Source organism: Leucoraja erinacea, chromosome 31, assembly GCF_028641065.1.
Source record: "Leucoraja erinacea ecotype New England chromosome 31, Leri_hhj_1, whole genome shotgun sequence".
In the NCBI taxonomy this organism is placed as follows: Eukaryota; Metazoa; Chordata; class Chondrichthyes; order Rajiformes; family Rajidae; genus Leucoraja; species Leucoraja erinaceus.
This window is the reverse complement of record NC_073407.1, coordinates 9,685,893-9,700,747: the sequence shown is the minus strand read 5'-3', so window position 1 is coordinate 9,700,747 and position 14,855 is coordinate 9,685,893. Positions and strand designations below refer to the sequence as shown.

The 14,855-nt window shown below is 39.4% G+C and overlaps 1 protein-coding gene across 7 annotated transcripts in view; it reads left to right on the top strand.

Annotated features, from left to right (window-relative positions):
* Positions 1-14,855, top strand: part of LOC129711885 (rab GTPase-activating protein 1) — a 154,372-nt gene that overhangs the window by 19,796 nt on the left and 119,721 nt on the right. For 4 of the 7 annotated variants that reach the window (XM_055659877.1, XM_055659875.1, XM_055659879.1 and 1 more), the window contains one exon: positions 5,656-5,857. The exons of 2 other annotated variants lie outside the window; for them this stretch is intronic. In XM_055659877.1, the coding sequence (XP_055515852.1) occupies positions 5,708-5,857 (150 nt within the window). In that variant the 5' untranslated portion in view covers positions 5,656-5,707. The remainder of the gene's footprint in view (positions 1-5,655; positions 5,858-14,855) is intronic. One more of the 7 variants, XM_055659880.1, reaches the window with a different exon arrangement.

The following is a 14,855-nucleotide window of genomic DNA, read 5'->3' as shown; positions in this document are numbered from 1 at the left end:
CAGTTCCTGCTCTTCCTGCTCTTTCCAATCCATCTTCACCATCTCTTTGCATAGTACATCATTATAATATCCTGGATATAGTATTAACGTAATTTAAAAATAGCTTGTATTAAAATGCCACTATGGGTCTTGAGAAGTTAACTTGGTGCCACAGTAGCATTTTAATATCAAGTTGAACCTGCTTCAATCTGCTGCTGTTTACGCAAGTTCTATGGATGGACTAGAGAAGATAGGAGAGGTAAAACCATAAGAGATTTAAAGAAGGATGGGAATATTAAATTGGAAATGGCCGGATACAATTTGATATGTGCATGAACAGTTTGGTGGCAGTTGGTTTTGATTCTCACCAAGAAGAGCGTTTCCTAGCTTGCCGGAGGTGTATCTGGAGTCATTGAGGTTGTCTGAGCTTGTGGGCTGTTGGAGCAGAAGCGATATGGGCATTGTGATAGGTTACTTAAAGTTAGAAATTCAACTTCTGGGCAGATGGGGAAAGATTTTGTTCATCTAACGAGGTTATAGCAAAGGAAAAGGCTGGATTCATTAGTGGGGACACTGAATTTCTGGCAGTGGTTGTGAGCCTAATGCTAATCTTTTATTGACTGGGGGAAAACTGCAGCTCATCCAATATCTAATATCAGTAAGCAGTATGTCCACAGGGTGATAAGTGGGTTGCTCTGCTTAAGACGTGGAACTGGGTGCTATCAGCATGGATGTGCAGTGGAGGTTTACGAGAATGTTCCCAGGAATGAGTGGGTTAACATATGATGAGTGCTTGACGGCACTGGGCCTCTACTCGCTGGAGTTTAGAAAGATGAGGAGGGGCCTCATTAAAATTTACCGAATAGAGAAAAGCTTGGATAGAGTGAATGTGGAGAGGATGTTTCCACTAGTGGGCGAGTCTAGGACTAGAGGTCATAGCCTCAGAATAAAAGGCCGTCCCTTTAGGTAGGAGATGAGGAGGAATTTCTTTAGTTGGAAGGTGACAAATCTGTGGAATTCATTGCCAAAGAAGGCTGTAGAGGCCAGGTCAATGGATATTTTAAGGCACAGATAGATAGATTCTTGATTAGTAAGGGTGTCGGGAGAATGGTGGAGTAGACTTGATGGGCTGAATGGCCTGATTCTGCTCCTATCACTTATGAACATGACCATTCCCTCCAGATACTGCCTGACCTGCAGAGTTCCCTCAGCGGTTTGCTTTTTGATCGCTATTCAAGAAATTGATTTGTGAAAATGAGTACATATTTTGCTGTTAACACATACCTCTCTCTCCAGTTCTACTATGCAAATTCTGGAATCTTTTTCCTTTATTCCTCCCCTCAAGCTCCCACACCAGTGTTCAAACTAGAATTCTATTAAGTTTAGAACTAAACTGAAAATGTTTTTTAAAGACTACAATTAATAACTTTTTTCAGTTTTTGAACTATTGAACTATTTCCCTCATACTTTCTACTAGCACTTTTTAAATGTATTGTGGATTTCACAAACTTGGTTCAAAATTGTAGTTTAATTTTTGGGCTTGTAAATCACTTCACATGAATTTTGGTGAAATAGAAGATGGAGTGGTGAACAAAGGACATTTGAGTAGAATGGATTAGAAATACATTTCCAAAAGAAAAACAACCCGAATGCTCAGCACACGGGAGGTCGAGCCGTTTCAATGGAGAAAGAAAGAGGGTGGTGAATCTGAGGGATTCATTGCCATAGAAGGCTTTGGAGGACAAGTTAATGGATATTTTTAAGTCAGCGATAGATAGATTCTTGATTAATACAGGTGCCAGGGTTGGTTACGGGGAGAAGGCAGGAGAATTGAGTTAGGAGGGAGAGATAGATCAGCCTTGATTGAATGGTGGAGTAGATTTGATGGGCCGAATGGCCTAATTCTGCTCCCATCATTATGAACATGAAATAGAGTTAATGTTTCAGGTCACTGATGATCTGGAATGTCACTTTTCTTTCCGATTATGCAGAGCCTGTGGGTTAATTTATACTTTCCTTTCCAACCAGAGTTGTGAAATTTCAGCTGTAATATGTTCAGATTTATGCTGGTGCGCTAACACCTTATGCAGATTATGAATTTGAGCTGCCAGTCTTCAATTTGTGGACTTGTAAATGAGCATTTTAAAGTCATGTGTGCAAAGAAAATTAAAAGAATTGGGTTGCTAATGAAGTTTGCTTTTTTTTTTTGCATTGGGAATTAAGATGCACTATGTCTGAACTGCTCATGTTTGTATGGAGTTTTGTTGATTTTCATCAATGGCATTTTATACTTTGGTTAGTATTGTTTAGATCCTGCATAATAAACCACGGAACAATAGTTTAAAGAAAGCCCTTGTGTTTGTTTGACAATTTTGCAAAACTGTGGAGGAAGCTCTGACAGTGGTGGTGACCTTTTTGATCCAGTTTAGTATTGGAGAGCACAATGGGCCGTAGTTAATAATGTGAAAAATATGTGATATGGATGACGGATAACAATTGGACCTTTATGGCTGATTATGGCCATATTCTCGCTTTTGCTATTTCTTTTTACGATTGTGCAAAATGTGACAAAAAATTATTGAGCAACTAACATCCAAGTACAATTGATTAACGACTATTAATAACTATCGACTTATGACTGACAGCCCCCCCCGGGTTACAAAATATCTGACTTACCAGCACCTTGTACATACGAACGAGCACGATGGATGGGGATTAATTTGTTGGCTTCTGCTCGGCCCCAGCCATCTTCCTTCACCCCACATGTACCCCCCCCCCCCCACCCCCATTCCTGCCTTTATCCCCTATTCCCCCCCCCCCCCCCCCCCCCCCCCCCCCATTGTTGGAACCACAACAATTGGGGACTGAGTTGGGCTGAGCAAAGCTGGGAGTGCTCAGCAGAATCACTCACTTGCTCTCTGAATCAGTGAGGCTAGCTGACAGCCCCTCTTCTCGCACCTGCTCGCTCACCCATCACAGTGATCCTCCCACACACACGCTTGTTCATTTTTGACTTGAAAACAGGTTTAGGTGTGGAATCCTGTCATGTGGCACTGGAGGTTTTTATTGGAGTTACCCAAGACTGGGGATTGTTGCTGCAACATCTGAGCATTTGAATGTGGACTTGATATTGTGAATGCCGAGTTGAAATGTCAAAGACAAAAGGCTGTGCATGGCTCTTTTCATGTTGACATGGACGCGAGTACTTCAGAAAATATTTGTAGGCATTTGGGAATCTTACAAGAAGTACAGTTTAGCACAAGATCAATGAACGTGATTTGTTCCTTTATTTCCATTTGTATATAACTCAGTTGTTTCCAAATTAGTTTGATGCTTCTTTAGAAGAGCCATTAACTAACAGGTTCTCACTTTTGCCGTTTCTTTTTACGATTGTGAAAAATGTGACAACAATTATTGAGCAACCAACCTCCAAGTACAATACGATTTTGTCTCATTATATTTGGCAATTTCTCCCATGTTGTTAATCACTTGTTCAAGAGGGCGATTATTACAAGGCAAAAGGGAGTATATTTCGACTAAATGACAGTCAAATTTGTAAACTTGTTTGAGTGTTATTCTGCCAACATCTTATGCTCTCCAAACTGGTAAACACAGGGTTGTTATTGACTGGTAGAACCTCTATTTCCAAGAGAATTTACTGAATGATCTAGCAATACTAAATAAAGCTCAGATGAATTTAATGTGCAAGAGGAATCCAGCTTTCAAACGTTACTCTAAAAGTTCCAAGCTGATGTCTACATAGAATGCATGATAGCAAGTTTCCCGAGCCCTGGTGCATGCCAAATGTAAGCTGACTCTTGGGCGTGGCACCGATTATGGCATCAATTGGTACCACATGAAATATGAAACTTAGGCTTTAGCTCTCAGTTCGTGTGATGTAAAAATTGTCAAGTCATTCAAGGATTTAATTGGTACTTTGACATGACTTAATCCCATAAATGAAACTTCTATTGAAAATATATAAGATAGAAACAGTGAAACAGCATTTTGGTGGCACAGTTACCAACAGGAATTAACTGCTGCGTTTGCATTTGCTTTTTGCATGGTCTAAACTCTGTGTAGATCAGTTGCTCCATTTGATGACCACACTTCAAAGGAATTTATTGACTGAGTATTTGTCCCTATGGCAAGACTGACTTTAAATTCTATTTTTATTCTTCAAATTTTCACAATTTGATAGATGATGACTGAATCATTGGTGTCATAGCAATACAAGCTTTTATTTATCTTGGATATTTGTTAGTACATCGACTGAGCAAAAGAGATGGGGTGATTTGTGGGAGCTTTGGGATGTTAGCTTCTTGCAGTGAAAACTAATGGCTAACGCACATTGTAGTATTGTGTACTATAATATGGTTGTTTATCTTTGTAACTGTATAATCAAATCAGTGATGTACATTAATAGTGCTTATCAAATTTACAGGCTGCATGAGATAGTGGATATGCTTCTGAATTACTTAGATCTATGTGCGTGTAAAAGCTCAGTGCTTTGACAATGTGTGTACCGTATATACTCCAGTAATCATCTGAAATTGTGTGAAAGCTAAAGGCCAGTTACTGTCTATATGATAGTTGCTCAGTAGAAACAATCTGAGTGAGATGGTGAGTGACTAACAGTTTGGGTGTGTAAATCCTTGGTGGTTAGAACATGTGTGATAAATCTTGTAATTAGTCAATGCCACATTTAAAAAAAAAAATACTTTTTCATGACTTTGCACTTTAATCAGCAGACATACCTTGTATAAAAGGTTAGAATTTTGTGATAGATGATAACCATTTTAGCCAAACAGCCCCTTTTCCCCCCCACTTACCAACCTTTCAAGATTCTTGATTCTTGCTAATAAACCATTTTGCTATTCTTATTATCATTTAGATGAGAAAAATGTAGAGTTCCATGGCCCTTAGTTATGATTTAATAATCTAAAACGTGTCCTTTGGTGATAAAGCCCTTCCCAAGATCAGTTTATCAACTACATTGGCATGGATCGATTTTTTTTTCCCTTTGCCTATTTATTTCATTATTTTGAGAGCCACAGTTAGATAATTTGTAGTCCCATTTCAACAGAATCGAGGCTATGTCCTCAATCATTGCATGCAACAAATTTTAAATTGGGGATCTTTGTCATTATTCATCTCCCTAGTCTTTCAAAATACCAGAGTATAAAGTGTACACATATGCTTTGTACTCTGGTATTTTCCCTGCAGTCATACATCCAGAACACACCACATTCTTCCACTGATACGATCTTAACCATTTTCATTTCTCCTTTGAACTGCAATTGTACTCTGTGTAGCTGCAATTATTTTTAAAAAAGAACTAATTATTTATTCTGTATTAAAAAGCATGGAGTACAAATGTGGGGAAATTTGCAATGTTGCATGCATTTTATCGCCAAAAAATCCATAATGTCGCTTTCTGTTTATCCATAGTAATCATTGAATTGTATGTGCTTTTTATTGACCAAAGTATCTCAGTATAATGCCTTAAACTTTCCAGATTGGACAGCCATACATTTGGCACAGCCTGCTGTCCAGTGAAGAATTGGTGACTTTATTTCCATTGTACAATCATGTTTATAATAATAAAAGATAAGCATTTAGGATAGTAGTTTTAACAAATATACCCTTAAATCAGTGTTTGATTTTATTTTCCAGGTACTTTTTAAGTTTTGTACCTCATTCATGAGCTGCCTTTGCTTTAGCAGCTATGGATGACAAGGCTTCAGTTGGAAAAGTTAGTGTTTCTTCAGACTCGGTATCCACTCTAAACAGTGAGGATTTTGTCCTGGTTTCCCGGCAAGGTGATGACACTCCTTCTACCAATAATGGTAGTGATGATGAGAAAACAGGACTCAAGGTAAGAAGGTGTTAGCGTTACAGCCTTTAATAATCTGAGGGATATACAATGGGAAGCAGTGGACTATAAACTGGACACAACTTTTTTCGTAATATTGATGGATGGTTACAAATGTGTGATGCTCTTCAGTAAAGTTTTTGTAATCCACTGTTCCTCATGTATTCCACTTTATACCATGGGAAATTACTATAATTGAAGTTGCTATTAGTGTAGAAATCTTCGGTAAGAAAAACTAGCTAAATTGTTTCATTAAATACGTTATGGGAAATTTACAGGTAAATTATCCTAAAAAAACTTGTTTAATCATCTGAAGTCATTGGCTCAAACTTCTAGATGCAGTCAGTTGTTGGTCAAAAGAGCAGCAAAGTACCAGAGATCCGGGTTTGATCCTGACTTCGGGTTCTGGTCTCTGTGGAGTTTGCATGTTCTCCCTGTCACCTGGGCTTCCTCTGGATGCTTGCATTTCCTCCAGGTGGTCCAATTTCCTCCCACATTCCAAAGACATGGGGTTTGTAGGTTAATTGGCTTCTGTTGAAATTGCCCTTAATGTGTAGGAATCAGATGAGAAAGTAGGATAATCTAGAACTAGAGTGCATGGTTGCTCAATGGTTGGTGTGGACTCGTTGGGCCGAAGGGCCTTTTTCCATGCTGTATCTCTAAACTAAACCAAATAAACCAAAGCACTGTGCCTTGGGAAAGATCAGCCTTTTGATGAGTGCAGACAGGGAAGGTCATATACAAAGCTTTGCATGCCCAAATATTGTGGATATTTGGTGTGTGTCATGATTATTTCCCTGCTTAAGATGCAGTCTAATAATGTATTACATAAACTTTATCCTTCAGTTGTAAAATCCCATATTTAAAAGGGCGAGAAAGCTTATTTTGACTGCTTGCCTGTGTCTTTTTTAAACAATTTAGTATATCGAATCTGGCATAAGATATTTTTAAACATTAAGAACAGCCCCAAACATGGAAGTGTTTACATTCAATGACATTTGAATTAACTATTTTCATTATTCATGAACAATAACCATTTTAATCGGAATAAAAGAGCAGTCAGCCATTGAGATGCAGTGGCTTGTATTATGGTGCTTGTGGTATAAACGTACCCAAACCCTACTACTACACACCTTTTCTCCCCTCACACTCCCACTCCCAATCCCTTATTCTTCACCTTATAGAATCTGGAACTTGTTTAAAAAAATTATTCAGTTGCTCTGCATCTGTATGAATGCTGCGGTCATTCCAAATTGGAGCTTTTCATTCAGTAGCTGATCATTTTTATTTGAAAAGTTTCAATCTCATACTGATGCAATAACTGAAATTTATATTACACCCCTGTTTTTAGTCTACAAGAGCAGGTAATTGATCCTTGAAATAGTTTTGGTTAAAGCTACCAGATTTAATTAAGAATTATTAGATATCAAATCGTGGAAGTTGTCATATTTTGTTCTTAAGTATTTTGGTATAGAGATCTGCCTCTGAATGCAGTTCCGTGCATATGTCGTTGATACGCTGAAATTAATGCCAATGCTACACAGATCTCTGGGTTGATTAGAGGACTAAATCTAAATGTGATATTTATCTCACTGGATGCTGTCATTTGGGACAGTATGTGTTTGTAACTGAAAGAGGCAGCTTTGAAATTAATTTTCCTTCTGTAGTTGGTTTAATGTAGGGTTTTTTTATTTTGGGTCTTCTGATGGTTTATTAAACAATGGTCATGATTCAATGATTACAATTCAGTTGGTATGAAGTACCTTGGGAAGAACTGAATAGCATGTATCAATAATATGTAATTTATTTTTCAATTTTGGGATTTCAATGTTGAATGCTCTTTGCTCTCGAAAATCCTTCTCTTTCTGTATATATTTTCCTTTTTAAAAAAAAAAATCCCATCAGCTTGTATGGCACAACTTTGAAATGAAATCTATTACTCAGCAAGAATCAGACTCGTGTCAGGAGTAGCTGAAACCGGACTCCTGTTGTTTGACCTGGTTTTCATGTCAGTGGGAATGACCAGCGCAAATAATTAATGTTAACATCCTAAGCAAAACGCTAAGCACTGGAGGAACTCAGCGGGTCAGGCAACTTCTTTGGAGGGAATGGGCAGGTGCCGTTTTGCATCAGGTCCCTTTTTTACACTTAAAAATCTGATTAATTTCTTCCCTAACAAAGTTATTGGTTCCAAGGAGCGCTGATACGGGGTATCTCTCTTGCGTCCAAAGTAAAAGTGCATTCCAGAAAGAATTGCTTTTAAAAAAAGTGACATTCCACAGCAATTTCCACATTGCGAGTGGGATAATATGCCATGTGCCTAAGCTATAATTTCTTCAGGATCTGTATAGAAGAAGGGTCTCGACCCGAAACGTCACCCATTCCCTCTCTCCAGAGATGTTGCCTGACCCGCTGAGTTACTCCAGTAACAAAATATCACAGCTAAGTCTGGATCAACGTGCAAGGCTAACTTTCTGGAGTTAGGACAGGATAATTAAAATTAAAATGCTAATTGTGAGCTATTTAAGATGTGTTGGAATTTTCATTAAACAAAAATAAAGTAAATGGTTTACAAACTTTGTATTTCCGTTTCTCCTTTTTATAGTTTGATATTAATATTGGATAGTTTAAATTACAAAATAACCGCTGAGCATAATGCGTTGCTAGAGTTAGCTCTGCACGCCTGATCACCGTATTGTCCAATTATTTGATCAGATCCCAGGACTAGTTTAGGTGTTGAATAAAAGTTTAAGCTGGTCACTTACAATTTCTCAGTTCTATCCACAATGACTCTATCTTCTGATTCTATGTCACCCCTCGCAACGGACTGAATTTCATTCCTTACCAACAGAGCTACCCCACTCCCTCTGCCCAACTGTCTGTCTTTTCGATAGGACGTATACCCTTGAATATTCAGTTCCCAGCTCCGATCTTCTTGCAGCCATGTCTCTGTAATTCCCACAACCTCATACCTACCAATCTCTTACTGAGCCCCAAGCTCACCCACTTTATTTTTTATACTTCGTGCATTCATATATAACACTTTTAATTCTGTATTCGCCTCCCCTCTCACACCGGTTTCTATTTCACCTGACCTTACTCTCTTATCCCTTCTTGAACTTTCTGTCCCATTACTTTGGGTGTCTTTCGTAACGTTACCTGTACTCTCTTTCCCTTTAACTCCATCCTTATACTTCCAATTTGTCGACCCTTCCCCCCCCTGATTGTGGTAAATTTAGAGAAATGGAGCTAAACGTGATGGTCCATGATACAGGCAGGTAATCAGGAAGGCATTGGTCTTCATTGCAAGGAGGTTTTAAAGTACAGGTGTCAAAGAGTTGCTTCGATTCTATAGGGTTTGACAATGATACATGTTCCCTTTGGTCTCCATTTCCAGACAGCATTGATTTGGTCTCGGGTTAGAATGAGCATGTCTTACGAGAGTGAATTCAAGTGGCTTGCACTCTGCTGTGCAATTACCTTACTAGAAACAGAAAAATGGGAAAGAGATTGACATATTCAACGCTGCCAGGTTGTTTCCACAGATCATAGAGTCATAGAGTGATGCAGTGTGGAAAAAGACTATTCTGCCTAACTTGCCCACACCGGCCAACATGTCCCAGCTACACTAGTCCCACCTGCCCACGTTTGGCCCGTATCCCTCCAAACCTGTTCAATCCATGTACCCATCTAACTGTTTCTTAAACTTCAACTACCTGCCTCAACTACCTCCTCTGGCTGCTTGTTCTATTACTCCGCCACCCTTTTTGTGAAAAAGGTAATAATAATAATAATAATAATAATAATAAGTTTATTTATATAGCACATTTATAGTCAATTTTCATTGACCCCAAAGTGCTTTACATAATTTAAAAATCAGTTCCATACAAAGCATAAAGATGGGTTAACAAAATAATAAAATGCTGCACAACATGTAACATAAACATCCACCACAGCATTCATCACTGTGGTGGAAAAAAAAGGTTTGGCCCCCTCCTCCATTTCTAAATTCCTATTAAATCTTTTCCCCTTCACCGTAAACCTATGTCCTCTTATCCTCGATTCACCTACTCTAGGCAAGAGGCGCTGTGCATCTAATTCACCTACTCTGGACAAGAGACTGTGCATTTAAGAGGTTGGAGAATCTTAACCCAAGAGTAATGTGTTGGGTTAAGATTCGGAGATTCGGCATGTCGAAGAGGATTCTCCTAAACTTCTACAGGTGCACAGTAGAGAGCATTCTGACTGGTTGCATCGTGGCCTGGTTCGACAACTTGAACGTCCAGGAACGAAAAAGACGACAAAAGTTTGCTACCACTGCCCAGTCCATCACCGGCTTTGACCTCCCCGACCTCACCACATCAGGAAGAAGGTACAGGAGCCTGAAGACTGTAACGTCCAGGTTCAGGAATAGCTACTTCCCCCCAGCCATCAGGCTATTAAACACAACGAATAAGCTATGAGCTCGGAACTGCAAAATACCATATTATTATTTGTTATTTGCACTATATATGTTATTTATTGAATTCTTTCTATTTTTTCCTGTTATATACAATGTTTACATATTCTGTTGTGCTGCAGCAAGTAAGAATTTCATTGTAGGCAAAGAAGGGTTGAAGAAGGGTTTCGGCCCAAAACGTTGCCTATTTCCTTTGCTCCATAGATGCTGCTGCACCCGCTGAGTTTCTCCAGCATTTTTGTGTCCCTAAGAATTTTATTGTCCTGTCTGGGACATATAACAATAAAACATTTTTAACTCTTGACTTGTCAGGGATCATTAAAGGCATAACAACCTACTCCTAATATTCTGGCATATTGGAACACATTTTTATCATGATGAGCACAGGTCTCTAAATTGAAGTTTGTGCAGCTAAGTTAGTGTATATTATCTGTAGGTTGAGTATATAGAGTGCTACTCTTTATGATCTTTGATGCACTATCAGCCAAGATATTCCTTTGTATGCCAGCACTACTCGGCTATCCTGTGGTTAGATAGCAGGATGGGAGTTTGGTAATTCAAAGTGGAGAAGATCTAGTTTGTCCTGAACAATGTAATTTACAGACTGCAGCCATTCGTACCAAAGAACTGCACGTATATTTCAAAACTTGCATTGACGCAAACATTACTGCAATGAAACGGTGTACAAGTTAAAATTAGTTTAGAGATACAGTGGAAACAGGCCCTCCGCGCCACCGAGTCCACGCTGACCAGCAGTCTACTATCCTACACACTTGGGACAATTTACAATATTACCAAAACCAATTAACCTATGAACCTGTACATCTTTGGAGTGTGGGAAGAAACTGGAGCACCCGGAAAATGGAGTCCCGGGGAGAATGTGCAAACTCCATACAGACCGCACCCGTAGTCAGGATTGAACCCAGGCGTCTGGCGCTGTAAGGCGGAAACTCTACCACTGCGCCACCGTGTCGCCCTTTAGAGATACAGCGTGGAAACAGGCCTGTCGGTCAGTCCACCGAGAGCCTGCCTACCAGCAATAAGCTACAAAGCTGTGGCTGGTTGGTTCTATTGAAATAGGATTACTCTTGAGGCCAACAAAAGCACCAGTGGAAGTCTGACCTCCTGGGAGGATCTTGCACTATTGTTCTGGCTGCAGCCCTTGGATTTTAGAAGTGGAGTGCCAACTTCCTGGTGCCTCCCAGCAGTTAAGCAAACCTGCGTGCTGCATCAATGCCAAGTTAGACTAGGCAACAGTCCAATGATCCATTCATTTTATTGTAGAGGAGTGCATTGGAGGGTGATAACTTTTGGTTATTTGCATTCCTATGTTTTGAGATTTAGATTTAATTTACATGGGTTTAAGTATGATATAGAATTGGGTATATAAATAGATGGATGGATACTTGATGTGTACAGGTGACAGGTTATGGGGAGAAGGCAGGAGAATGGGGTTTGGAAGGACATATAGATCAGCCATGATAATGGCAGAGTAGATTTGATGTGCCGAAGGGCCTAATTCTGCTCCTATCACTTATGATCTTATGAGTGTAGCATAAGGACACGTCCGTCGATCCACAATGGCTGTGCCAAACATGATGGTGAGTTAACCTAATCTCCTGTGCCTGCACATGATTAATATCCCTCCATTTCCTCTACATCAGTGTGTCTCTCTAAAACCCTCTTAAATGCCATTATCGTGTCTGCCTCCACCTCCACTTGAAGTATGTTCCAGACACTCACCACTTTGTTAAAAAATAACTTGTCCGAGCATCTCCTTTATATTTTGTGCCTTTCACCCTAACTTTATGCCTTCTAGACCTTGACTGCCACATTGCGATGGAGGTTAGTACTGTCACACCTATCTATGCCTCTCAACATTTTATATACTTTGACTAGGTCTCTCCTCATCCTTTGTCCCAGAGAACGCAATCCAGTTTTGCTCACCTTCTCCTTATAGCTAATATGCTCCAATCCAGGCAGCTTTCTGCTAAACATCATCTGCATCCTCACCAAACTCTCCACATCCTTCCTGTAATGGGGCGACCAGAACTGCAGACAATATGCCAAATGCAGCTGAGCCAAAGTCTTGTAAAGCTGCAACAGATCTGATTATTGTACTCGATGCCCTGTCCCAAGAAGAGAGCATGCTTTGTCTTTACCACTCTATCAACTTGTGTTGTCAATTTCAGGGAACTATGGACATGGACCCCAAGACAACTCTGTACATCAATGCTGTAAATTGATGTAAAATGCTTTCTTTTTAAAAAAAAATCTTTAAGGTTTCATCGTCAGATGATTTTCAGATATTGTCTTTAATTGCAGGTACAACTGAAGGTTAATTGGCTGTCAAAAGGGCTTCTGGAAGTCCCTTTGCCGACCATCTTGGGCCAGGCTGGGTCATGTTCCCCTGGCAGGTATGAGTGGGTAGGGCAGCCACACTGTTGTGCACCATTTATTTTCAGCAGCAAGTGCTTTGGGTGTTCTTAATATATACAAGAAGGATGTTGAGAAAACTAGTGCATGAATGTAGAATATACAGTGAAGGTGATGGCTATTGGTTATTTGATATGTTGTTGTAAAATGAACATTTTCTAATCTGGAAGTACTTTTCCATGAACACATATCAGTAATGAGGCTGGTATGTATTTATTAAGAACATCTGAGTGTAAGACCTTGCAAGGTGTAGAAAATGGTGTCAAGCTGGAAGAGGGAGAAAAGAAAATCCATAATTTGCTATTTGACTTTTAAGAGGGATTTAAGAGGAGTGCTTCATGGAGCAATGGAGCATTGACTGAATAACATAGTAACAGATGGATCTGTTGAAGTAACTTAGGTAAAGTCAATAGGTACACAAAAAAGCTGGAGAAACTCAGCGGGTGCAGCAGCATCTATGGAGCTATTCGCTCCATAGATTCTGCTGCACCCGCTGAGTTTCTCCAGCTTTTTTGTGTACCTTCGATTTTCCAGCATCTGCAGTTCCTTCTTGAACAGGTAAAGTCAATAAAATGGATGTAGTGCAAAAAAGGTAATCCCGATTTAATTTGGAATAGCTTTATTGCATACAGCAAGTAGACATCAGATGGTTTTTGTCGAGGGAGAGAGAGAGAGAGAGAGAGAGTAAGAACATTGTCCATTGGAGATATTCAATTTTTGGGGATAAACAATATAAGTTTTATATTAGTGAGTAGAGCAATGAAATATTTTTGCAATTATTAGTTTTTAAAGTAAAGCACATTTCAGGGTGTGGTTTTGTGTTTTACAGCAGAGCAGTGATTTGCTGGCTATGCTAAAATATTTTTTTTCTTGGCTCGGGGAATACATCAGATGTTGTAAAAGATAATGTTGTAATTAAGAGCATTAATCAGTGTAGGAGCTATATTGTATTCTGCAGGAAGTTACATTGTGTCTGTTGATATTTCAATAAACCAGTTTTAAACTGGTTCATTGTGTATTTGAGATTTCATCACACCCATATTTGTCCTGTGCATGGGTGTTGTTTCCCATGCAGTGTACTGAGGTCATTTCAACTTAATGTGGCTCTGTTTATGTACAGTGCCCTCCATAATATTTGGGACAAAGACCCATCATTTATTTATTTGCCTCTGTACTCCACAATTTGAGATTTGTAATAGAAAGAAATCACATGTGGTTAAAGTGCACGTTGTCAAATTTTATTAAAGGATATTTTTATACATTTTGTTTTCACCATGTAGAAATTACAGCTGTGTTTATTCATAGTCCCCCCCCCCTATTTCAGTGTACCATAATGTTTGGGGCACATGGCTTCACAGGTGTGTTTAATTGCTTCCTTAATGCAGGTATAAGAGAGTTCTCAGCACCTAGTCTTTCCATCACCTTTGGAAACTTTTATTGCTGTTTATCAACACGAGGACCAAAGTTGTGCCAATGAAAGTCAAAGAAGCCATTATGAGACTGAGAAACAAGAATAAAACTGTAAGAGACATCAGCCAAACCTTAGGCTTACCAAAATCAACTGTTTGGAACATCATTAAGAAGAAAGAGAGCACTGGTGAGCTTACTAGTTGCAAAGAGACTGGCAGGCCAAGGAAGACCTCCACAGTTGATGACAGAAGAATTCTCTCTATAATAAAGAAAAAATCCCCAAACACCTCTCTGACAGATCAGAAACACTCTTCAGGAGTCAGGTGTGGATTTGCCAATGAGCACTGTCCGCAGACTACTTCATGACCAGAAATACAGAGGCTGCACTGCAATATGCAAGCCACTGGTTAGCTGCAAAAATAGGATGGCCAGGTTACAGTTTTTGCCAAGAAGTACTTAAAAGAGCAACAACAGTTATAAAAAAAGGTCTTGTGGACAGATGAGATGAAGATTAACTTATATCAGAGTGATGGCAAGAGCAAAGTATGGAGGAGAGAATTAATTGCCCAAGATCCAAAGCCTACCACCTCATCTATGAAACACAGTGGTAGGGGTGTTAGGGGCTGGGCAGGTTTCACTGCTGAAGGCACTGGCTCGCTTATCTTTGTTGATGATACAACTGCTGTTGGCAGTAGC